Source organism: Sus scrofa, chromosome 3, assembly GCF_000003025.6.
Source record: "Sus scrofa isolate TJ Tabasco breed Duroc chromosome 3, Sscrofa11.1, whole genome shotgun sequence".
Classification (NCBI taxonomy): Eukaryota; Metazoa; Chordata; class Mammalia; order Artiodactyla; family Suidae; genus Sus; species Sus scrofa.
In genome coordinates this window covers 126,163,726-126,188,186 of record NC_010445.4, presented here as the reverse complement: position 1 = coordinate 126,188,186, position 24,461 = coordinate 126,163,726, and the positions used below count along the sequence as shown (strand labels likewise).

At 53.1% G+C, this 24,461-nt stretch overlaps 1 protein-coding gene across 3 annotated transcripts in view; it reads left to right on the top strand.

Annotated features, from left to right (window-relative positions):
- HPCAL1 (hippocalcin-like 1) overlaps positions 1-24,461 on the top strand; it is a 112,975-nt gene that overhangs the window by 32,195 nt on the left and 56,319 nt on the right. The window contains exon 1 of one of the 3 annotated variants that reach the window (XM_021085550.1): positions 1,562-2,290. The exons of 1 other annotated variant lie outside the window; for it this stretch is intronic. Coding sequence is in view for 1 of the 2 variants with exons in the window: in XM_021085551.1 (XP_020941210.1) it covers positions 16,864-17,340 (477 nt within the window). In the remaining variant the exon portion in view is untranslated. Of the gene's footprint in view, positions 1-1,561; positions 2,291-16,749; positions 17,341-24,461 lie in introns of those variants that run through there. One more of the 3 variants, XM_021085551.1, reaches the window with a different exon arrangement.

The window sequence follows — 24,461 nt, the reverse complement described above, 5'->3', positions numbered from 1 at the left end:
CAACCAGACGGGCAAAACAGGTCCCCGGGGCCAGCGGGCCTCCCGGGGATACCTGAGACCCGTTCTCACCACTGCCAGAGCCGCCAAGGGCCTGGGGCTCCAGGGCCACCCAACTCTGGCTGATACCCTCCCGTTCTTTCTTATCCCGTGAGATCCAGACTTGACAGGTGGAGATTACAGGCTGGGCATTAAAGAGGGAAGACATTTTCCTTCTGCCCCTAAACGCAGGGGATTCTTGGATAATCTGGGCTTCTTGACGTTAGGATGGACTTCTTTTTTTTTTCTTTTTGCCTTTTCTAGGGCTGCACCCAAGGCATAGGGAGGTTCCCAGGCTAAGGCGCTGAGCGAAGCTGTAGCCGCTGGCCTACGCCAGAGCCACAGCAACGCGGGATCCGAGCTGCATCTGCGACCTACACCATAGCTCACGGCAATGCCGGATCCTTCACCCATTGAGCAAGGCCAGGGATCGAACCCGCAACCTCATAGTTCCTAGTCAGATTTGTTAACCACTGCGCCACGACGGGAACTCCGGGATGAAGTTCTTTCTCTTGATTATGTTGATCTGGTAAAGTCTGTGGGCACGTGACATCACTTCGTTTCTCATACCGTGACCCCCGAGAGCAGAAGGAAGCCCCAGACCTGGGTGTGAAGTTTAGCCCCTAAAGGCTGCGTGACCTTGGAGAGGTGGTTTAACCTGTCTGGCCCAGGTTCCTCACCTGAACAGGAAGGCAATTAATGCTTCCTTGGCTGGTCACTGGAACCCCTGGGTCCGGCTCTCCAGGCTGCTCCAACCACGCGAGGCGCACCACTTATGCTACAGGGCCTGTTGCTAAAAACTGCACCCCAGTCTTGCCAAGGATGTTTTCCCAGGACTGGCAGAGATATGTTCTTGTTATTCAAGTTTCTTTGATGTTGGGTTACTCGGCATGTCGCCTGCAGTCGGAAGGGACGTGCCTTGGAGAGGCCAGCTTTAAGTGGGTGTGGGGTCACTCCTGGGGGAGTGGCACCCTTCATCCCACGGGGACGCAGGCTCACAGGGGGAGCTGAACTGGCTGGGCCACCAGATCTGTAAGCGGCAGAGCTGGGCTCCAGCCCCAGGCTTGTCCCTCCCAAAGCTTTGCTTTTCTGCTGTTGCTTAGATGCCAGGGGAGTTTCCTCTGGGACTCAGTCTGCTCTCTGAAGAGCCCCTGAGAAGAAACTGCAGCCTGCAGGCCCCGCACGTTTACAAAGCCTTGTGTCCATGGCCAGCTCCGTGTCCAGAGCGCCTTCCCTCCCCTGTCCCCGAGATCCTGTCCTGTTGACCCTCCTCTGAGTGAGAAAGAGCTCTTGGAGTTCCCATCATGGCTCAGCGGTTAACGAACCCGACTAGCATTCATAAGGACGAGGGTTCGATCCCTGGCCTCGCTCCGTGGGTTAAGGATCCGGCGTTGCCATGAGCTGTGGTAGGTCACAGATATGGCTCAGATCTGGCATTGCTGTGGCTGTGGTGTAGGCCGGCAGCTACAGCTCTGATTCGACCCCTAGCCTGGGAACCTCCATATGCTGCAGGTGCGGACCTAAAAAGGCAAAAAGACCAAAGGAAAAAAAAAAAGAAAAGAAAGAGAAAGAAAGAGCTCTTATAATCATGATGATTTTATGAAATTAACCCTCAGACTTCTCTGGACTGAGTCGCCCCTTCCTCCCAACCTCCAACATCTGTCATAAAGTCTAGATACGGAATTGGGTATGCAGTAAATCCAGATCAATTCCGTGGCAGCCCCTAAACCAAGCCTAGATAATGCATCTAGAGGGAGGTTGACAGCAGAGCCGAGCTTTAAATTGGCTGTCCAGGCGCCGTTTCTTGAAAGCCTGGGCTGACTACTCAAGGGTCTAGATGCAAAATGGAAATTGTGGCAGCAGCGTAACTGCAGGGGTGTTTCTCTTTCAGGCACGGCTGTGACCGCAGCTCGGGAGCTGGGCCTTTAAGCAAAACTCTCCCCTAGAGGCGTGGAAGCTGCCCAAAGCCCTTAGAACCTTACAAAATCGGGAGGTGATTCCAAGGCTGCTGAGGCCCTGTCGTAAGATGGCCCAAGGGAGGTGGGGGAGGGCCGAAAGGGCAGGAGCTGGCAGCCAAGTGCTTCCAGAAGGAGGTGGCCCTGTGAAGGCGACGCCTGCCTCTTCAGTGACCCTCGGGAACCTTCAGATCGTCTGAAAAGATCCAGGAGCCTGGAGCTTCAGGGGTCCCTCCTTGAGCCCTGCATTTCACTTGGACAGGGGTTTTCTGAGATTGAAGACAGATTTGTCATTGCTGGTGAGTAATGGATGCCTCGTCCTGGAATGAACTTGGGGGTGGGGTTGCTGCCCTGCTCAGCTACAAGGGGCACCCCACCTTCTCTGCGCAGGCACAGACTGCAGGGCTGGGCAGCTCGGGGTCCTGGGATCTGGCGATAAATCCTAAAGAGGAGAATGAACGTGGATAATACAGCCCGCAGGGACAAGGGCCCAGGAGCTCTAGGAGGAACTGATTGACACAGCCCCTGAGGGGGAGGGGGAGGACTGGGGTGGTGCTCTTGCCTGGCTTTTAGAGATGCCAGACTTTTGGCGTGGGAAGGAATTGGCATGAGTGTGTTCCAGGCATAAGGAATAGCATGTGCTAAGGCCTCTGGGCTGCAAGGTGCCAGATGTGTTGAAGCTCTTCCTGTGCCTCCACCTCTCTCTCTGGTGGAGTTTCATTCTGTTGGAGGGCAAGGAGAGGCACAGTCTGTTCCTGGGCTGGGTTGGGCTGGCTGCCCTCTGGAGACGGGCCAGAACATTCCAGCCTGGCCTCTGAGGATTCTCTCAGTCTGTCTGTCCTGTGGCCTGAGTCCAAAGCTGTGGCATGTAAGTGGCAGTTTGCATCTCCCCCTGAGTGCCCCCTGTCCTCCTCACGGGCCGATGCTCCAGCCAGCACGTGGCTGAGCCATGCGGTGGAAACGCTGGCTTTGGAGGCGGCCAGCTCCTGATCAGGGCCCGTGTGGGGCACGAGGAAGCAGGAGAACCGCTTCCTTCTCTAAGGTCAGGTTGAGCTTGGCAGTTTTAAAATAAGGGAAACAGGAGTTCCCGTCGTGGCTCAGTGGTTAACGAATCCGACTAGGAACTATGAGGTTTAGGGTTCGATCCCCGGCCTGGCTTAGTGGGTTAAGGATCCGGCATTGCCGGGAGCTGTGGTGTAGGTTGCAGACACAGCTCGGATCCTGCGTGCCTGTGGCTGTGATATAGGCTGGCAGCTATAAGCTCCGATTGGACCCCTGGCCTGGGAACCTCCATATGCAGCAGGAGCGGCCCAAGAAATGGCAAAATAAATAAATAAATTAATAATAATAATAAAATAAAATAAGGTCCTTTCCGTTCCTCTTTGCATCCCCTTCCCCTTTGCCCCTGTGGCTGAACCCCCTCGCCCGAAAACACACCACCCTCTTAACTGATGCCTCTTCCTGGGCCCTCTGCTGAGAAGGTCCATCCTGAGTAGTGACCCTCTCCTGGGCGAGAAACATGCAACCTGGTGGTAATTCACACGAGTGTGTGAAGGACTCGTGGAATCACATCTCCTCCAGGACACCTGGGCTGTGTGTGTGTCGGGGGCCGGGGGGTTTAGACGGTGGGCTGCCAGGGGGACAGGTGAGCCAGCCTGATGTCTGTCGGCAGACATTCACTATTCCTGCTGTTCCCAGGGTCCTCCTTTCTTTGGCTTCTCAATTTGGAAGCTCTTTGAAGCCTGCAGCGTTTTCAGGGTGGGGAGGGCCTTTGGCGGCAGGGTGGAGGCGGGGGGGCCCTGGTGTGCGGGTTTATAAGCTACAGCTCCTTTGACTGCAGACCCTGGATCGAGCGCGGCCGGGGCCGGCTCGGAGTGAGCCCGCAGGAACCCACTGAAACCAAGTTTGAAGGTCAGAAGCAAAATGCATCCTTGCAGGGGTGGGGTGGGGGTTGCATTGGCCACTGATGGCACATAAAGGCCTTCTGTTGTCCTCTGATTGGGGTGGGGGGTGGCTGCAGGGTAAGGGGAGAGAGGAGCGGCCAGCGCAGAAAGGAAAGAGGGAGAGGCTGGGCAGAGGGCCCAGGGCTGCAGTCTTCCTCCGCAGGTAATTCCAGAACAAGCCTCGGGCAGGTCCGCGCTTCCCCAGTTATTGAGGCCCCTGGCGCCCCAGCTCTTTGAAGTACAGACCCAGCAGCACTCGGAATCTGCACGGAGCCTGACCTATTGCTTTTTAACTAGGTTACTGAGCTATTGAAGGACCAGGGATGCAGGGTCCCTTATTAAAAACTAAACAAAACACAAGAAAGGCCGAGCAAGCCACACCGGAGACTGAGTGCTCCGGTGACCTCATCCACCCCGCGGCTTTGATCTTGGAGGTTGAGGAAGATGTGTCTTTGATGTGCGCTCTCCCCACGGCCGTCACCGCCGAGGCCAGCCGTCTGCAAAGGCCGTGCTGCTCCTCTGGGCCAAGGATTAATTATGTAACAGAGCCCAGATCCCCAGGGCAGGTGGCCGCTTCACGAAGGGGCCCTGAAAGGCTCCTGCCTGAACGCCCCCGGGTGCCTTAGGATTAGCCCAAGGCCCGTTTATGGGGAAGCACGAATGAAGAAGCCGCATCTGTCATGCAGGTGCATTGAGCGGTGTTTCTTAAATGGAACAGTTATTGTCTTTATGGAGTCCGGAACCGCTTCTTAGATGACACTCTGCAGGTCCCTGAAATGGAGCCCCGAGCAGAGAAATGAAGAAACGCTATCAGGCATCTGCAGCCGCTATTATACCATCTGGCGGCTCAGAAATATTTTATAATCAAGTGAGTAAGACAGGTTTCTCGCACGCCACGGTGCACGGCGCCCGTGCCACCCTCTCCTCCCCACTCTCTCTCTCTCTCTCCCTCTCTCTGTCTTTGGAGAGGTCCTTCTCCAGCAGGAAGATACCATCTACGAGCTGGACCGACCTTGGGCAGCTCGGTCCGTTTTCTCCTCCTTGATTTGTTCTTTCCGATGGGGTGGGGGGGGGTACCTGTGCTCCGTGCGGGTCTGTGCATCCGCGTGAGGTCAATACGTGTGTGTCCTCCTCTGATGCTCCTTACGACGCGTCTCGGAGAGACTAGGAAATTGCACACTTGAGCTTTTTCTGAGTACAAGTGCGATACACACATCTTCACTGTAGCATAATCAGAAAATATAAAGAGACTAGAAACCAGCTGAATACTGCCTCCAAAGGGGCGACCGCTGAGAACAGCTGGCCACTTGGAGGGAGATTTTCCAAGTAGCTCGAGCACCCAGATGGCCTGGTCCGCGTTGAGGAGGTGAGATCATGGGCACAAGTGGCCCGTGAGTCTGTGGGCACGTCTGAGTGTGCTCCCGGGGGCGGGCTGCATCTGTGTACGTGCGTGTGCTCGCGTGTGTGCGACGCCCTGGGACCCTCAGGCCTCCCTTGGTCAGAGCAGGGGCCCACAGCCTCCCTGCAGGACACCGGCTCCGTCGCGTTGGTGCTTTTCTCTGAGGGGAATGGGGGGTGCCTGTGGTCCAGGGGGAGCCGGCGGGTTGGGGGGGGGGCGGACACGGCTGGCCTCGCCTGGTGTTTGTTCTCAGCTGTGCTGCAGACGAGGCGTTGGGCCCCGGGGCCAGGCCCGGAAGCTCTGGGATGTAGGAAGGAATTCTTGTCGCAAGATGCCCCGTCCTCGCGCATCCTTGACCCCATCACTGCCCGTGCCTCGTTCAGGACAGGCCATCGCAGCCCCCAGTGCTCGCTTTGCTGGCCTGGCCCCCACCCGATGCCCCCAAGAGGCTTTTTTCCTTTTTGGATCAGGAGGCTTTTCTGTCTTCTTAAACAAAACAAACCAAACCTCCAGATTCTCTTTTTTTTTTTTGCTTTTTAGGGCCTCACCTGCCGCATGGAGGTTCCCAGGCTAAGGGTCCAATCCGTGCCACAGCTGCCGGCCTACACCACAGCCAGAGAAACACAAGATCCGAGCCGTGTCTGTGACCTACACCACAGCTCACAGCAACGCTGGATCCTTAACCCACGGAGCGAGGCCAGGGATCAAACTCACATCCTCATGGATCCTAGTCGAATTTGTTAACTGATGAGCCGTGAAGGGAACTCCGAGCGTTTGTATCTTAAGTTGTGAGCTGGTTGGTGTAAAGATCAGTTGAGTGTCCCCCCGCCCCTGCCCTGACTGGGGAACTGAACCGAGGACCCCAGAGCCAAGACAGGTGTTTGTTTTCGTTATTTGTTGGGAGAGCGTTTAGCGTGGTCACCATCGAGCAGAACTAAAAGTACCGTGTTTTCAGCACAATAGTATAAACCCGCCCCACAGCCTGTCACTCGCTCCCTCCCCTCTGTCTCCCGTGTCTTTGAAAGCCCCCAAATCCCCCAGCACGGACGCTGGCCCTCCTCCCTCAGCCTCTTGCCCCCCCTCTATCACCCCACCCACCGCCCAGACTCGTTTCTAAGGGATTTGTATTTATTTGCTTTGAGGGGGAGGGGGCGTGGGCTGGGGGCATCTGCTTTCAGCCTCAAAGGTACATGGGCTCCCAGATAAGCTTGAGTGTTGCCTGCCTGGGATTCACTTTCAGAAGTCGCTGGAACACCTGCCCCAGGTGTGGCTGCTGGTAGAAGCTGGTTACATGGGTTCGGCCTGCCTTGTGGGCCAAAAGGAACATGTCTGACCACCTGGGCTCTGGGGTCTAAGGCTGGGTCCGGATCTTTAGAAGGACTTGCTCACAGGGTCATTGGTTTGGTCTTTGAACCACCAGCCCTGCTCTCTGAGCGCTTCCCTAGTACCAGATGAGGCCCAGATGCAGGGCGTCCGGGGGGAGCTTCCTCACCAGCTGGCAGCTGGTGGCTGGCTTGGATCACAGTGGTTTCATGTTAGGTAAAAAATGTGCCTCTGGGAGTTCCCGCTGTGGCTCAGCAGGTGAAGAACCCAACCAGAATCCATGAGCAAGTGGCTTCGATCCCTGCCCTCACTCGGTGGGTTAAGGATCTGGGGTTGCTGTGAGCTGAGTCGCAGATGCGGCTCAGATCTGGTGTTGCTGTGGCTGTGGTGTAGGCCGGCAGCTATAGCTCCAACTCGGCCCCCAGCCTGGGAACCACCATATGCCCTAAAAGGGGAAAAAAAGCGCCTCTCCGTGCCTGATAAGGGTCATTCCCACTCGGCTCCAGCACAGGTATAGATGGCAGAGGTGGAGGAGGAAGCCAGCTTTCAAACGGCCACATCTACTGCCCTTCATTCAGAGGTGCCTCCTGCGTCCCTGGGGCTCCAGCATCTGATGTGGGGTCTCATTGTCTTCCTTCAAGCCCAGCTCAAGGCCCCTGGTCCCTGTAGTTTAGACACACCTGGGTTACCCCCTCTTTCCAGGGGAGGCTGAGAATTCCCAGAGTCCCCCTTCGTGTCCCCAGGATCCACTGTGTGCCTGGAAACCCATTCGGCTTCCGCTCCCCAGTCCCTTCGGTTCTGCGTCTTCATTGATTCAGACGGGGTCCTGGCTGAGCGGACTGAAGGCCAAATGGAATTACGAAAATGGAACTTTTGAGCCTGAAAATGGAATTACGAGCCTGTGGGGAGGGCGTGGGGCAAAAGGTGAAGGACGTGTCACTGGCCTGTTTCCAGAAGCCCTGGTCCACAAGAGAAGGACCCGTGTCCTGGGAAGCTGCTCTTCAGGGCATCATGCATTCTTTCATTCCGTTATTAGGCACCTGCTGTAAACCCAGCTTGATGCGGGCAAGGTCGACGCGAGGTCAGCAGTGGAGGAAGTTAGGTGCAGTGAGAGACACCGCTGAACCCACTTATGTTGCATGTATCAAAGCAGAAGCCCTGTGTTCCTTGAAAAATATGCTCCGGCCAGCATCCTTCTCCCAGGATGTCCAGATCTGCCTGGTGTGATGTTTCTCAAACCCGTCTGATCGGGCAGCGTTGCCGTATTTCTAAAAGCGAGTCTGCCGCTTCAGCAACTGACCCAGCGTGCGTAGAGGAGGGGCCTTAGTTTCCACCCAGTTAAGGAATGTGTTTCCGCGGTTCTTAGCGCTCAGTGAAAACAGCCGCGGTCTCGGCCGGGGAGCCCTGGGCTGTTCAGTGTCCTGTGCTGTTCCCCTACCCTGTGTCCTTGTTATTTACCTGGACAGGTGGCCCTGGGGTGCTTTTTGGCTCCGAGGACTATGTTGGCGGAGATAGTGTGGCATTCCTGAATTTCTTCCCACTGTTACCAGGAAGTAATCGAATCTGCATCTTAAAAAGGAAATTTTATTGCACATCTCCTCTACTCTAAAAACAATATAGGAATTCCCCAGTGGCCTAGTTAAGGATTTGGCGTTGTCATTGTGGGGCTCAGGTTTGATCCCTGGCCCAGGAACTTCCCCATGGCAGGGTGCGGCCAAAAAAAGAAAAAAAAAGCAATATATACTTATTAGAACATCTTGGAAATACTAGATGATAAAAAGGAGAGAGGAAAAATGACATCTTGACACGCCTGCCCAGGTAATCCTTGTATATTTGTGTCCAGAAAAAGCCCTCTTCTGCTACCTTCAGCCTTGGCAGTGAGTTGCTTAATCGAAAATTATTATATTATTATTATTTTGGTCACCCTGCGGCATATGGAGTTTCTGGGCCAGGGATCAGATTTGAGCCACAGTTGTGACCTACACTGCATCTGTGGTTCGTGAGATCCTTTAACCCACTGTACCAAGCGGGCGATCAAACCTGCGTCCCAGAGCTCCAGGGTTGCCGCCGATCCTGTTGAGCCACAGCAGGAACTCCTGGAAAAGATTATTAAAGAAAGGATCATAAAAATGAAAAAAAAATAATACAACATACCTTGAGCATTTTATTTTATTCTATTTTTTTTTTATCTTTTTAGGGCTACACCTGTAGGATATGGAGGTTTCCAGGCTAGGGGTCAAATTGGAGCTGCAGCTCCCAGCTTACACCACAGCCACAGCAATGCCAGATCTGAGCCTCATCTGCAGCCTACACCACAGCACACAGCAATGCCAGATCCTTAACCCACTGAGCGAGGGCAGGGATCGAACCTGCGTCCTCATGGGTACCAGTCGGATTCATTTCCGATGAGCCGTGATGGGAACTCCTGAGCATTTTGTTTTAACATGAAACCTTTCATTTTAACGTAAAGCATGTGTTCATTCTCCCACCTCCCGATTTAAGACCCAGGCCTTTCTGGGATTTGGGAACCACTGGGTGATGTGCACAGCCTCTTTCTCGTTGGAGGTCCTTTAATGCGTTTTCTGTGATTCTTGGTTCCTGTTTCTGTCAAGTGACGTAGGAACTGAGTGCCTGGTACATGCAGATTTTTATACATCCCTGATACACAGCTGTTTTGTCCATGCCTGATATAACGGGAACTTTCACAAATAGTCAACTCTTATTTCATTAAAACCATTCCTTTTTAACTCCTATTCCAGTGGTTTACGCGAAATGTGATTAAGTGATGTTACTGGCTAAGTACAACTGGTATAAGCAGTTTGAGGACAAACACAGCTGTCTTATGGAGCTCAGAGTGCAGCACTCCCTCCCCCCCCGCCCCCGCCAAGGATCTGGCAGGTCTGTGCCTACGGAGGGGGCTGAGCATATCCCGCAATCCAGGGGCATCTCGGGGACACAGTTAAGGAAGCTCCGGGTTTTTTTCTGGTCTTTTTTTTTTTCTATCTATGCTCATTTTTATATATGGAACATTTTGTATGCTTTCCCTGCTTAACTATTTGGTGAAGTCTCATAATGTTATCAATTCCAGGGTGACGTTTTTAAACTTAAACACACGACAGCTAACATCATGCTTGTGGTAAAAGACTGAACGCTTTCTCTCTAAGATCAGGAACAAGACAAGGATGTCCACTATTCAACAGTGTCCTGGAGGTTCGAGCCACAGCAGTTAGGAAAGACATCTAGGTTGGGAAGTAAGAAGTAAAACTATTTATAGATGAGATGATTTTGTGTATAGAATATCCTATGGAATCCACCAAAAAGCTATCAGAGTTTATTAGTGATTTCAGCAAGTTCATGGGATATGACCAATATAGAAAAATGAATTGCATTTCTAGACACTTGCAATGAACAATCTAAAAATTAAATTAAGAAAATGCTTCTATTTACAATAGCATCAAAGTGAATACCAATGCTTAGAAATACATTTCGCAAAAGTACAAGACTTACACTCTGAAAATGACAAAATATTTTGAAACAAATTAAAGACCTCATTAAACGGAAAGACATCCTATGTTCATGGATTGGAAGGCTTACTGTTGTTAAGATGACATTGCTCCCAAATTTAATCTGCAAATTCAACACAACCCACTATGAAAATTCCAGCTGGAGTCTTTATAGAAATTGACAAGCCCATTCTGAAATTCGTATGAAACTTCAGAGACGCAGCATAGCCAGAACAGCTTGAAAAAGAAGAACTAAGTAGAACGGCTCACACTTCCTGATTTCAAAACTTCTTACAAAGCAGGAGTTATCAAGACACTGTGGCTCTGACGCAGGACAGACTTTTAGGTCCATGGACTAGAACTGAAAGTACAGAAGTAAACCCTCGCATTTACAGTCCATTGATTTTTTTTAAAGAGAGCCAATAATTCAATAGGGAAAGAATAGTCTTTTCAACAAATGGTGCTGGAACAAGTGGATAACCAATGAAATTGGACCTCTACCTCACCCCATTTATAAATATTAACTCAAAATGGATCAAAGACCCAAATGTCAGAGCTAAAACCAGAAAACTCTTAGAAGAAAAGCAGGCCTAAATCTTCTCGGCTTTGAATCAGGCATTTGTCTCGTACTCGATAAAGCGTAAGGTTTAGATAAGTTGGACTTCATCGAAATGAAAATCTTATTGTACCGCAAAGGACACCATCAAGAGAGTGACAAGAAAACCCACAAGATAGAACAAAGTATTTGCAAATCATAAACAGTCTAGAATTTTATCTGGACTATATAACGAACTCTAACAACCCCGTAATAAAAGACAAACCAAAAAGACAAAACGAAACAAAACAAAAACCCCAAAACCAAAAACCAAAACACAACAAAAAAAGACAAGCCAACTCGATTTTCTAGGGACCAGAATTAGAGGAAGGGATTAATTGCAAAGTGGCATGAAGGGTCTATATGTCAGTTGTTAAGGGAGTTACATAAATAAACACGTTTGTCAAAACTCGTTGACTCGAAAACTTAAGATCAGTGAATTATCCTGCGTGGCAATTATGTCACAACAAAGCTGATTTTACAAAAATTGGATTTGGCCTTTCCTGCAATCCATACTCTCTGTATGCTGATAATCTTAACATAGTCATATCATTAGTCATGTCCTAAAATGTGCAAAAAATAGTTTGTGTGTAATCATAGTATCTGAAGGTTTGTGGACACGCTACCCACAAACTTAATTAGAAAACGAATGCTTTGCGTGTATTTTTCCAGCACAAATATTTCCTTATCCTCATCTACCTTGCATATCTTGTAAATAATGTAGGAAGTGCAGCGTAGCACTGTTTTTTGGTCGGCCACAGGTCATCTTGAACATTAAATGGGTCTTGAGATATAATGGGACATATATCTCAAGATATAATTATGAGTTAAACCTGATGGAAGATTTTATTTTTAAACATGGGCAAAGGCTTTGAGGAGACATTTCTCCAAAGATGATCCACGAAGGGCCAGCAGGCCTGCGAAAGGATGCAGAGTATATCCTCAGTCATTCGGGAGACGCAGATCACAGCCACCGCGAGGGGAGTTCCCTCTGTGGCTCAGCAGTGGTGAACCCGACTAGTATCCATGAGGGCGAGGGTTTGCTCCCTGGCCCCACTCAGTGGGTTAAGGATCCAGCGTTGCTGTGAGCTGTGGTGTAGGTCCGAGACACGGCTTGGATTCTGAGTTGCTAGGGCCGGGGTGTAGGCGGGCAGCTGCAGCTCCAATTCAACCCCTAGCCTGGGAATTCCACATGCCACAGGTGCAGCCTTCAAAGGAAAAATAGCAAAACCCCCCAAAAGTCAGAGCAGTACAAGGGTTGGCAAGGGCTTGAAGAAACGGGTGCCTTCATACGCTGCTGGGAAGGATGAAAATGGTGCCGCTGCTTTAGAAAAGAGTCCAGTGACTCTTGGCAAGGTGAGATGGAGCGTTGCCATAGGACGCAGCAATGCCATTCGCAGGGACATGTCTCAGAGAAATGAAAACGTGTGCACGCGTGAAAATGCATGCACAAATGTAGAAAGAACCCAGATGTCCGTCCGCTGATGAAGGATAAACAGAATCAGCGTGTCCATACGGTGGACTATTATTTGGCAATAAAAAAGAGAGAAGCCCTTCTTGCTCTGGCACAGGTGGGGCTTGAAAGCAACAGGCTGAGTGAATGAAGTGAGTCGCCAAAGACCACCTATTGTGTGATGGCCTGTATGTAACAAGTCCAGGATGGCCCATCTACAGAGATAGAAAGTAGATTCGTGGTTGCCTAGGGCTGGGGTTGGGAGGTTGGGAAAAAAATGGGGAATGAGTGCTAATAGGTACAGGATTTCTTAGAATTGATTGTGGTGATGGTTGCCCAACTCCGTGCAACTCTTTTTTTTTTTTTTTTTTTTTTTTGGTCTTTTCTTCAGGGCCGCACCCATGGCATATGGAGGTTTCCAGGCGAGGGGTCCAATCAGAGCTGTAGCCGCCGGCCTGCACCACAGCCACAGCAACGCAGGATCCGAGCCACGTCCGAGACCTACACGACAGCTCACGGCAAAGCCAGATCCTTAACCCACCGAGCGAGGCCAGGGATCGAACCTGCAACCTCAGGGTTCCTAGTCAGATTCGTTTCTGCTGTACCATGATGGGAACTCCTGTGCAACTCCGGAGTTAAAATTTTAACTTAAAATTTGTGCGTTGTATGGTATGTAGATGATACCTCAAAAAGCTCTTATTTTAAAAAACAAACCAAATACCCGGAGCACTGCTGCCTTCCTCTCTCCCCATGTCAAATTTCTAGCAGAAGGAGGGTCGCCTTTGGAGGTGTTGGGACCCTCCTTTTCTCCCCCCAGTCCCTTTAAGCCCTTCGTAGACTTCGGAACGCACCACCTTGGCCCCCACCCATAGATCACCAAAACGTCCCCTGCTAGTCTTGAGTCCCCTTTTCTCGGTTGCAATGGGCTGCTTCCCCAGGAGGTTTGTGTCCGGATCTAAATTCATTATCCCGGAAGCCATCGACCCCATCCCCCATCAGCCAGTTGCCTTGGCACAGGTCCCGCGTGCTGGCCTGGCCCTTCCTCTGTCGCCCTCTGGGGACATCTGGGATCTGGTCTCCCTGCCAAGGGGTCAGGAGAGCCAGCAGCAGCCAGCCCAGGCCTCCGGGGAGAGGTGGGGAGAGGCGGGGTGTGTGCTTCCAGAAGGAGGCATCTTGGGAGCATCTCAGTTCTGCCGGGGTCGATTTGCAATGTTGTGTTGGTTGCGGGTGTACATCAAAGTGATTTTGTTATGTACATACGCATATTCATATATATATGTGTGTGTGTGTATATATATTCTATTCGGATTCCTTCCCATTATAGACTCTTACAAAATATCAAATACGGTTCCCTGTGCTGGACAGTAAATCTTCGCTCTTTATTCTCTTTTACATAGAGCGCTGCGTATCTGCTAATCCCAGACTCTTAATTTATCCCTTCCCCCTCGGGGAACCATGAGTTTGTTTTCTGTGTCTTTGAGTCTGTTGTGTAAGTAAGTTCCTTTGTATTATTTTTTAGAATCCACATATAAGTGATATCTCATATTTGTTTTGGACTCAAGAAGGGGCGTTTTTGAGTTCCTGTTGTGGCGCAGTAGGAACGAATCTGACGCGTATCCGTGAGGATGCAGGTTCGATCTCTGGCCTCACTCGGTGGGTCAGGGATCCGGTGTTGCCGTAGTGTAGGTCTCAGACACAGCTCGGATTCAGGGTTGCCGTGGCTGTGGGATAGATGGGCACCCGTAGCTCTGATTGGACCCCTAGCCTGGAAACTTCCATATGCCACAGGTACAGTCTTAAAAAAAGGAGGGGGAAAAAAAAAAAAGAAGGGGCATTTTAATAGCAACAATTACAAGGAAAAGTGTAATCTCCAAAGAAAAGGCAGTTCCCTGAACGGATGCGTTTAATTGCAGAGAACACCCCACCACTGTCGCTAGTCTTCTCTTTGCCAACATGAGTGTCAGAGACCCTGGTGTGGGGACACTGTTCAGAACCCTGTGGCCTGGGCGATCCACAGAAGGTGGGATCCACTTTCTAAGTAGGTCCAGATTCTGGGAAGTTTTCTTTTATTTCACTTTTTATTGTAGAAAAATTCAAACACACACCGTTGCAGCAAGAATGGTAAAATGCATGGTGGGAGATTAAAGGCCTGGGGCTGCTGGGGATGGGTTACCTTGAAGGCAAAGACGTGGGTTTGTCACCTGCCAGAGGCTCAGGATGGACAGTGGAACCAACACTAGCAATTACCTATGGCTTCCCTGAAGAAGCCCCACTGCCCTGGAACTACAGGGCCAAGCCCGGCCCCCTGCTTGGTTTTGCAAATAAAGCTTTATTGGAATAGGTACCTTCATGAACGCCATGACGCCATCACCTTTGGCTGCTCTGGCTCAGCAGGCAGAGTTGAGGAGTGGGGCGGAGACCCTACAGGCTGCAAAGCCTCCAACTTAGACTCTTTGGCTCTTGACTGAAGAAGTTTGTTGACCCCTGGCCTGGGACGTGGAATCCTGGGACCCAGGACTTGGTGAGAGAGTGTTTATTCTAAGCATCCCACCCCTATGCGTGGATCCTTTTTACTGTAGTTTTTGTGAAGTGATTCCCTCATCTGCTCTGGGCTTGCGTTCTCCCAGTGACGGGGAGCTCACCCCCCAGCAGCAGTGCATCTCAATGTGGTGCAGTTCTAAGGCTGACGCATTCCTCAGCTCGCTTTCCTGAAGCTTCCACGCACAGGTCTTCGGAATCAGCCCTTCAGGCCCAGTGGAAGTCTGTTCCCCTTCCTCACGCACAGCCGCTCGGCCCCACACGTACCCGTTCCCTCTTTCCTTCATTCCACAAGTGTTTTCCAAGGGCCTCCCACCCATCAGGCAGTTGAAAAAGTCCTCTCAGGAGCTTCTGACCCCTTCGCTTTCCCCTTAAAGTAAGTGGCCACTTCACTCGGCTGCTCGCTTGAAACGGAAGCTCTCGTTTCTTCTCAGAACTTCTGGGCTGAAACCAGGCCCGCTTGACCAAATGGAGGCCATGGCCAGGGTCAGCCACCTTACAAGTTCACGTGCCAGGGTGTCCTGAGGACCCTTGTTCTTGTGCTGAGAGTGAACCTGGCTCCCAGACTCTTTGCGCAGCTGAAGGCGGAGGCCCCGGCCTCAAAGCCACGTCTGTTGGCTTTGAATCTCACCTTCTTTTCATTGTTCCCAGGGTCAAGGCAGGGTCCGGGGTTCTAGCTACTTAAACTTCCTTTTTGCTCCTTTCTGGTTCTTGTACAGGCTCTAGGGATGGGCTGTGTGGATGCGGGCTTCTTGTCCAATCACCCCAACTTTCCAAGAGCACCGGATCCTCCTGTGCAGCCTATGGAAGGGTCTAGTGCGAGAACGTGGGGTGCAGCCTTGGCCATCTCCTCACGGGTCCTCTGACCGACAAGCCCACTGAGCCTCCTCCATGTGCCCAGCTCTGCGTTAGGTGCTGGGGAGACGAAGATGGGGGAGACGGTGTCCTTGTGCCTGGGAGCTCGCAGACGAGTGGAAGGTCAGGAGACAAAGCGGGCACATGTGCCCAGCCTTCTGAAGGCCCCCGGGCACAACAGGCGGGACCTTCCTGCATGGGCGGCAGCTGCAAAGAGAGAGGTTATTTGGACTGGGCTTTGATGGGTGCATCAGAGTTTGCCAGGATGGTCACACAATCAACTGCCTGCTAAAAAGTAGGTGAGGAACAGCCTTGGTGTTCAGTCGTGACAACTTCTCCCGGGGACAGTCTGTGTTCCTTTATGTGGTGACACTTTAGAACTGGCTGAGAAAATCAATAGCTGTGTGACTTCCTTTATCTGCTTACCGCCTGGGGCTTGAGGAGGCTGAGAAGATAGTTTTCCGAAGACATTGGAAGAGTGCTCCATGCAGACGTGTGCATTTTCCTTCCTGAAAGATCTTATTAAAGTTTCTTTTGGCTCCGTGCGGGGGGCCCCCGAAGGCTTTGCTCTGAGGTCTCAGAAGTCGGTACCTGTTTTCTCTTATTTGGCGATGGGGCCCCTGGCAGGGGTGGGGGGCCCTGCCTTGGAAAGTGTCTCCTCGCCCCTGAGAACATGAGTCATGTAGCAGTAATTTACCTCCGGACGTGTGCAGAATGGGACACTGTTGATTTGTGGGCCTTTTGGCAAAACATGCTCGTTTGTAGCTGCTAAGAGAACCGGCCTGAAGACATTCCAAGGGAAGCCTGAGTTGGTGGTCACGGGGGAGGCTCTGCCCCGCTCTCCACACGTCGGGGAGACAGGGGGAGAGGGATGCAGGGCCGGTGACAGAGCTAAGGAAGGCAGGAGAGACAGAGGGACGCACAGAAGGAGAGACAGAAAGAAATAGACATGGGGGGAGGGGGACAGAGATGGGACAGAGAAAGACAGAGAGATGTGGGGACAGGGAGTTGCCACTGTGGCTCAGCTGATTAAGATCCTGACTGGTATCCATGAGGACACGGGTTCGATCCCTAGTCTTGCTCAGTGGGTTGAGGATCCGGCGTTGCCTTGAGCTGCGGTGTAGGTTGCTGATTCGGCTTGATCTGGTGTTGCTGTGGGTGTGGGGTAGACCGGCAGCTGCAGCTCCCATTCGACCCCTAGCCTGGGAACCTCCATATGCCGTGGGCGCGGCCCTAAAAAATAATAATAATTTTTAAAAAGGGATGTGGGGACAGACAGGGAGAGAGATGCAGAGACACGGTGGCAGAGATGGAGAGATAGGGAGGGAAAGAGATACGTACGCACAGGGGGAGGCGAGCGGAGACAAGGTGGGAGGGACACGGGGAGACGCAGGGCCCGAGAACGGGGGAGGGGAGGCAGGGAGAGCCTGCACCCCCGAGTTCCCTGCACCCCGGCCTCCCCCCTCCTTGGGAAGCTCAAGGGCTTCTAAGCTGCCGGTGAGCCCCTGCCTCCTGCTGGAGCGGGGACAGCGCCGCCCCATCCTCCCGCCCCCGTGGGAGGAGCCTGGCTGGGAGGCCCCGCCCCCACCTGCTCTCAGCTCCACCCAGAGCCCCACGTGGATCGGAGCCCTGAGGGCTGGACCGGAAAGACCTGGCCAGTCCCGGGCTGACTCGCTGGCTTCTGTGGGACCCGGCGTGCGCTTTGTACTCCCGCTCAAGGATCCTGCACCGAACCCCGGGGTAGGTTCCGTGGGCGAGGGTGGGCGAGCTGCTGACCCCTCTGACACGCCCACCGGTGCCAGGCCTCTTCTGTGCTTGTCGGGGGTGCGTATTCACTCACTCATTACTTTGCTCTTCTGATTCTAGCCATAACCCTGTGAGCCAGGTGTTTGTATTATCTCTGTTTTAGACGTAAATTGATGCCCAGCAAGGTTCGGTAACCTGCTTCAGGACACTCAGCTCCCAAGCCCAAAGGCCTGGGGGGTGGCGGCTTTGAATTAGGCCTCAAAGGAGAGGCTTGAAGTGGGACAGTGGGGGCGCGCCAGACCATGTCGGTGGAGACAGGGTGCTCCGTGCTGGAGACCCAGGTGCAGTGTCACACGCACTCGGTCCCACAGCCACTCTGAAAGGCTAAGAGGCAGTGCTCTTGTGGCTCAGCGGGTTAAGGGTCTGGCATTGTCACTGCAGCGGCTCAGGTCGCTGTGGCTCAGGGTTGATCTCAGGCACTTCCACATGCCTCAGGCACAGGAGAAAGAAATGAAGGAAGGGAGAGAGGCAGGCAGGCTAAGAAGCTGGGCAGGATGCTCCCCAGGTCTAGCCCTCAGCAAGCCTATACAGCACCAAAGAGCGCCCCGGCGTTGATGGCACTAAGCGAATGGCCATGGTCCTGAGAGGCCTCTGCCTTTATTCTCCAGGCGCCTCCCTTGGGTGCTAGGCCTGGCCCTGCCCCGGCCTCCCCAAGGTCTCGGTCCACCCACCTCCTCCAGGTCCAGCTCTCACCCCGGGCTCCTGTGAGCGTCTCAGGCTGGATCCCGTTTGGGGGCTCACACCGTGGCTGGCTACCCATCCTCCAAATCCTAGCTGTAAATCTTCCTCTTGAAAGCTGTTTAGACAGTGATGCTCTCCATGCGTGGAATGGGTGCCTCTTGCACCCACCACGAGCCCACAGCGTCCATTCAGGTGACTGCGTCCTTTTAGAAAAGGTCCGGTGCCCGAGTGGGATGGAGGAGGAGTGCTCGGTGCATGAGGGGCCGGGTAGCTGGAGGTGGCCGGGGAGGCGGGTAGGGAGAGCCTGCAGGTAAGGCCTCGAGAGCGAGTTGACACACCGGGGTCTGGCATACACCGTCTCCGCTTTCCTTCCTTCCTTCCTTCCTTCCTGTACTAGCGTTTTCCTTATTCATTTGCAGCATCTCCTCATCTTCCTCCATATATGGTGTGAGCTGTGCCATGCAAGGCCCGCGTCTCCTACCTTCCGTGGTGCTGATGCGGGCCGGGAGGCTGAGCAGGTGTGGATAACACCCCAGATGGATGCGGGAAGGAGAGGCCCCTTGTGGGCTTGGCGCCGGCAGAATTCTGCCCTGATGGGTTTCACGGCATCGCCGGGGATGCGTTTCCCCCAAGGAGTGTATTAGAAAGAGCAGAAATTTCTCTCGCATCGTTATTAGATTACCCTAAATTGAGCGTAGAGCCAGGATGTTCTTTTAAACATCACGACTCTGCCTCCCCGTGAGGTGTTTGCGAAACGATGTTATTTACTCCTGTTGTTTTCCCCGCTTGCCGTTTAGAGAAGAAAATCCAGAAATCATGTCTCTCGCGCCCACACAAGCCCCTCCCCAACAGCAATAACAACGAGCCGGTCTTCCCGTTAGGAAACGGCGCAACTTCTTATGCAGAAAGGATGTGTTCCCACCGGGAAGGAGGAGGCCTGAGGAGCAGCGGGGGCAGGAGCGTGGCCACGCCTTCCCAGGTGTACCCGCCCCCAGGGGCGCTGCCCCCGCAGGACCCCAGCCGTGACCTTGAGCTGTACCTGCCCATCGTCTTCCTCCAAGCCAGCTGCCTTGCACGTTCCCCAGAAGCCTTCCTCCTGGTCCATGGCGAATTTGCTGGAAGGAGGAAGAGCGTTTTCGGCTCAACGTGGCCATGACAGCGATGACATGGCCTCCCTTTATAAGCAGGGGACAGATGTCATGTCCGGATGTCAGGATAGCTGGGTCAGGCGCTACTTTCTTTTCTCTTTTTCCCAGAAAAGGATATTTATTATTCAAGTAACTGCAAAGAGAAAACCAGATGGTGGTGGTGGTAGCGGGGGCCAGGCTGGGACAAATAATGGCTGCCTCCTCCCTGACAGAACAGGGGGAGAAGGTGGCCCCTACACCTGACAGTCAGCATAGCCCCATGTCCTTACTCTGCTGCAGCATCCTAGGGGCAGGGCCTGGACCTGGGACGGTCTGGGACCCAGCCTGCTTTGCCCCCAGCCCTTCCCCCAAGAGGGCCCTGGGGGAGGAGAAGGCGGGCGGAATAGGAGGCAGTGAGGATGAAACACGTGACCCTGGCGGCAGCAGCAATAACTGGTGTCTAAGAATGAAACGTGGAACAAAAACCACACACCTGGAGTTCCCGCTGTGGCTCAGCAGGTTAAGAACCTGACATGGCATCCATGAGGATGCGGGCTTGATCCCTGGTCTCGCTCAGTAGGTTAAGGATCTGGCATTGCCGGGAGCTGTGGTGTAGAGCGCAGATGAGGCTTGATTTCCACATTGCTGGGGCTGTGGGTGTCGGCCAGCAGCTGCAGCTCCGATTCAAACCCTAGCCTAGGAAGCTCCCTATGCCGCCGGTGCAGCACTAAAAAGCACAAAGCAAAAACAAAAAAACAAAAAAACCCCCAAACCCAAAAAACAAATTGCAATGTCATCACACATTCCTTTGGAAGACAAGTCCCCTGTGACAGGAAACCAGCCACCTTCCTAGTACGAGGGCTGAGCCCCATGCCCCGTCTGGAACGGTCTGTCCCTTGTTCCAGGGTGGTTTGTCGGGAGCCTCACCTCTCCCCTCTTTTCCTCCCTGCCCCTCCCTCCCTCTCTCTTTTCATCACATTTTTTGCTTCTTGGCCAACAGCCTTCTGTCGCTAGATCTTATGTGCTGTGCACCTGCGAGGGGCTGGGCCTCTGCGGGAACGAGAGGGCTGGGGGCTCCTCTTTCCATACGTCTTAGGTCAGGACAGGTGAGACTCCCCTACAAACCCTGGGGTGTATGGGCATCAGGGCATGGTCACAGGTGGTGCAAGAGCTCCGTCCCCTGCTGGACAGGGCTTGGGTGGGTGGGTCCGAGAGAGACCAAGATGGTTTCACTTTCTGTCCCGCATCTAGCCAGGGAAGTGTGCAAGCTAACTCTCATTTTGCTCTGACTCTGAAATGGACTGTTCTCCTTGCCCTCCCAGTGTTGGAAGGAGAACTCCCAGCCAAGGATCTTGGCCAACCCCCTGTGCTGGGGTCTTCCCTCCCTCTCCTCAACGGTTTGTGACTCTTTGGACACTTGAGACGGTTAATTCCTCAATGGCTCGGTAGCTGATTTCCTAAGATCTGAACAGAATGCTTCACGTTATGCTTACAGCCCCTCTTACAGTGTAAATGCTACTCCATTATCTATAAGCATTTCAGGCTGGGATCTCTTATGGTGACTATTGTCTTTGGCTAATAACGTTAATAACATTTCCATAGCTCTTGAAAGCTTACCAAGTGCTTTCATCTACATCAGCTAATTGGATTCTCGCAGAATCCCTAGGCGCTGGGGCGATCAGCTCTCATCATGAGGAACCGGAGACTCTCAGAGAGGCTGACCGAGGCTCCGATGGTCACGCAGCTAATCCTCGGTGCATCAGGACCTTGGTGCTGGTGCACCCTGACCCCGCGGTCCTTGAATTTGGGTGGCTCAGCCAGCCCGTCTTCATTTGTTTATTTTTTTAATTTTAATCAAGGTGTAGTTGGTAGACAATGTTGTGCCAATTTCTGCTGCTCTAAGTGACATATACATATGTATATATACAGTCTTTTTCTCATATTATCTTCCATCATGTTCTATCCCAAGAGGCTGGATCGAGTTCCCTGTGCTGTACAGCAGGACCTCACTGCTTGTCCCTCCTAAATGCAACAGTTTGCATCTATGAACCCCAGACTCCCCGTCCATCCCACTCCCTCCGCCTCCCCCTTGGCAACCACACATCTGTTCTCTATGTCTGAAAGTCTGCTTCTGTTTGGCAGACAGGTTCATTTGCGCCATATTTTAGGTTCCGGTCAGTGTGTATTGAGCGCTTGCTGTATGCCGCACCGTGGAGGAGGCTGCAGCAGAGGCACTGGTGGTCGGCTTGGGGGGTGGCATTGGGCGAGGGTGGCGGGCACGGACTGGGGAGCCTCGGGCGGGAGGAAGAGCCCAAAGAGCCCACAGCAGGTGTGTGGGTGGCCCCTCTACTGTCAGGTGGGGACAGCACCCGTGGGAGGGCAGTGTAACCACAGGCAGAGCCCTGCTCCCTGAGAGGTCAGACCAAGTTCCCAGGGGGTTCTTTCTGCAGAGAGATATCCAGGGAGTGTGGAGAGAACAGGGGAGTAACATTTCTGCTGGTCCCTTGACTTCCTTATTTAGATGAGCCCCATTCCTTCAGGAAAGAAAGGCGAGGGAGTTCCCGCTGTGGCTCAGGGGGTTAAGAACCTGACGAGTATCCATGAGGATGCAGGTTTGATCCCTGGCCTCGCTCAGTGGGTTAAGGAACCAGCATTGGCGTCAGCTGAGGTGTAGGTTGCAGATGCGCCTCGGGTCCGGCATTGCTGTGGCTGTGGTGCAGACTGGTAGCTGCGGCTCTGATTCAGCCCCTAGCCTGGAAACTTCCATATGCCACTGGTGCGGCCCTAAAAAGACAAAAAAGAAAAAAAAGAAAAAGAAAAAGGAAAGACGGGCCTCGGGGCTGGAAGGAGGCGGAGGCTTTCGCAAGGTGTACTTGTGGGGTTCTGCCAGTGGGCAGCCTGACGGGGGGCGTACAGTCCCCATATGCTTATCTGCAGACACGGGATCCCATTTCTGCTGCTGCAGAGAGAGGGAGGCTGGCCCCGAGACTCTCAAGGTGCACACTTGTTTATGGAGGAGTCCACGTGGCACCTGCCTGTTCTTTCCCCAGCCCCGGTGCTGGAGGGGACGCTGCCTACAGTTGTCCCCTGACAGATCAGACGCGCCCCATCAAAGGACTGCTCTGAAAGTGGATTTACTACAACCCTGTCCTGTATTATAAGGATGAGGTCGGGTGACTCCGGAGCAGAGAGAGATCTTAGAGAACAGTAGGGCTGAGGACTCTCTAGCCCAGAGAGGGAAAGTGGTTTTCCCAGAGGCACACAGTTTTGCGGTACGTTTCTCACTTTAGCCCATGCTGTCTGATTTTATCTTATTTTTGGCTTTTTAGGGCTGCATCTGCAGCATATGGAAGTTAGTGCCCAGGTCAAGGCTCAAATTGGAGCTGCAGCTGCTGGCCTCCGCCGCAGCCACAGCCATGCCAGATCCAAACTTCTTCTGCAACCTACACTGCAGCTTGCAGCAGTGCCAGATCCTTAATCCACTGAGCGAAGCCAGGGATCGAACCCGTGTCCTCATGGATACTAGTGGGATTCTTAACTCGCTGAGCCACAATAGGAACTCCCACACTATCTGACTTTTTTTTTGGAAGTGGGTTTGAGAGAGTTTCATTTTGTTTTTCAAACAAACGCAATAAAGAGCAGAGCAGCAGAGCAGCCATTCTTCTGAGGTCACTGTGACACTGTGGCAAGCGGGGAGGGTGTTTCTGAGAGCTCGGCATTGTGCAGAAAGCTGCACGCCTTAGCTGCTAACAGGTGCCAGGCCTGCAGCTCATGGCCCGCCTTGTACAGGCCCCCTGCTCAGCTGAGTGATGGGCTTGTCAACACTGAGGCTCTGAGCAGATGGAACGTGACGGCCACACAGCCTTTGGGCTGGACCAGGCCTGGGTCTTCTGCTTTCTGAGGTCTGCTCCTCTCCCCGTCTTTCTGAGGGGGTGCCTTGCCTGCCAGGTGTGAATCCCCACCACCCGTGTCCCTGGGCCCTTCCAGAGCCCCAGCCGGACTGGCGTGTGGACCATGTCAGGATGCTGTGTGCCAGGGGCCCTCCCCGCTGGGTTCCTATAAATAGCAAAATCTCAAAGGCACTTAAAGGTCAGGTTTTCCCAGAGCACATCTGTCTGGTGCCAGGGGAACCACCCATCCCTAGCACGCAGTGCCTGGCCCATCCTGACCCGGTGCCTCCCACCTCTCCAGCCATCTATAGCCCCAGCCTCCCATGTCTCGGCTCAAGCATTACCTCTGGAAGCTTCTGATGCCCGCCCTGCCCAGCCCTGGGCTCCCGCCACAGCCCAAGACTCCACCGCTCCGTGTGCTACCCTGGGTCCCTGGTGTGGACACTCTGCTTCTTGCATCTCTGAGCCTCCAGCAGTGGACACAGGGAGCTCCCGATACTCAGTGAAAGCACCATTGGCTTGGCTGTTAGATCAAGGCTACTAGAGCAGCAGGGACCCCAGTTTATCTCACGCAGCCCCCTCATTGCAGGGCCTGGAGCTAGCCCAGGACTTCCCCAGGGGCGGCGGGGGGTGGGGAGCATTTGTCTGGGCGAGGGGTGACTCTGGCCCCGCCTCTGCAGAGCTTGGACACAGCCCCTGAGTCTCAGTGGGGGTCGAAGGAGATACTTCTGTCTCGAGGTTTCCAGTTGTTTCTCCATTTTACTGTCAGCTGCCTGGTCCTTGAGAACCTTGTCCCTTTGTAAGTGCTGGCACTTACATGAGATATTTAATCCTTCAAGGTGGGCAGATAGCGATGGTGTATCAGAGGACCCTTTGTGGGCATATTTTATTTTATTTTAGCAGCGCCCCTGACAAGTGGAAGTTCCCAGGCCATGGATCGAACCTGCCCCACGGCAGCAACCTGAGCCACTGCAACAGCAATGCCAGATCCTGGGAGTTCCCGTCGTGGCGCAGTGGTTAACGAATCCAACTAGGAACCATGAGATTGCAGGTTCAATCCCTGGCCTTGCTCAGTGGGTTGACTATCCGGCATTGCCGTGAGCTGTGGTGTAGGTCGCAGACGCAGCTCGGATCCTGCGTTGCTGTGGCTCTGGTGTGGGCTGGCGGCTGCAGCTTCGATTAGACACCAAGCCTGGGAACCTCCATATGCCACGGGAGTGGTCCTAGAAAAAAAGGCAAAAAGATGAAAACCAAAAAACCAAAAAAAAAACAAAAAACCCAACAACAATGCCAGATCCTGAACCCACTGCCCCACAAGAGAACTCATGTTTTTAAACTACAATTTTAATACCCCTGT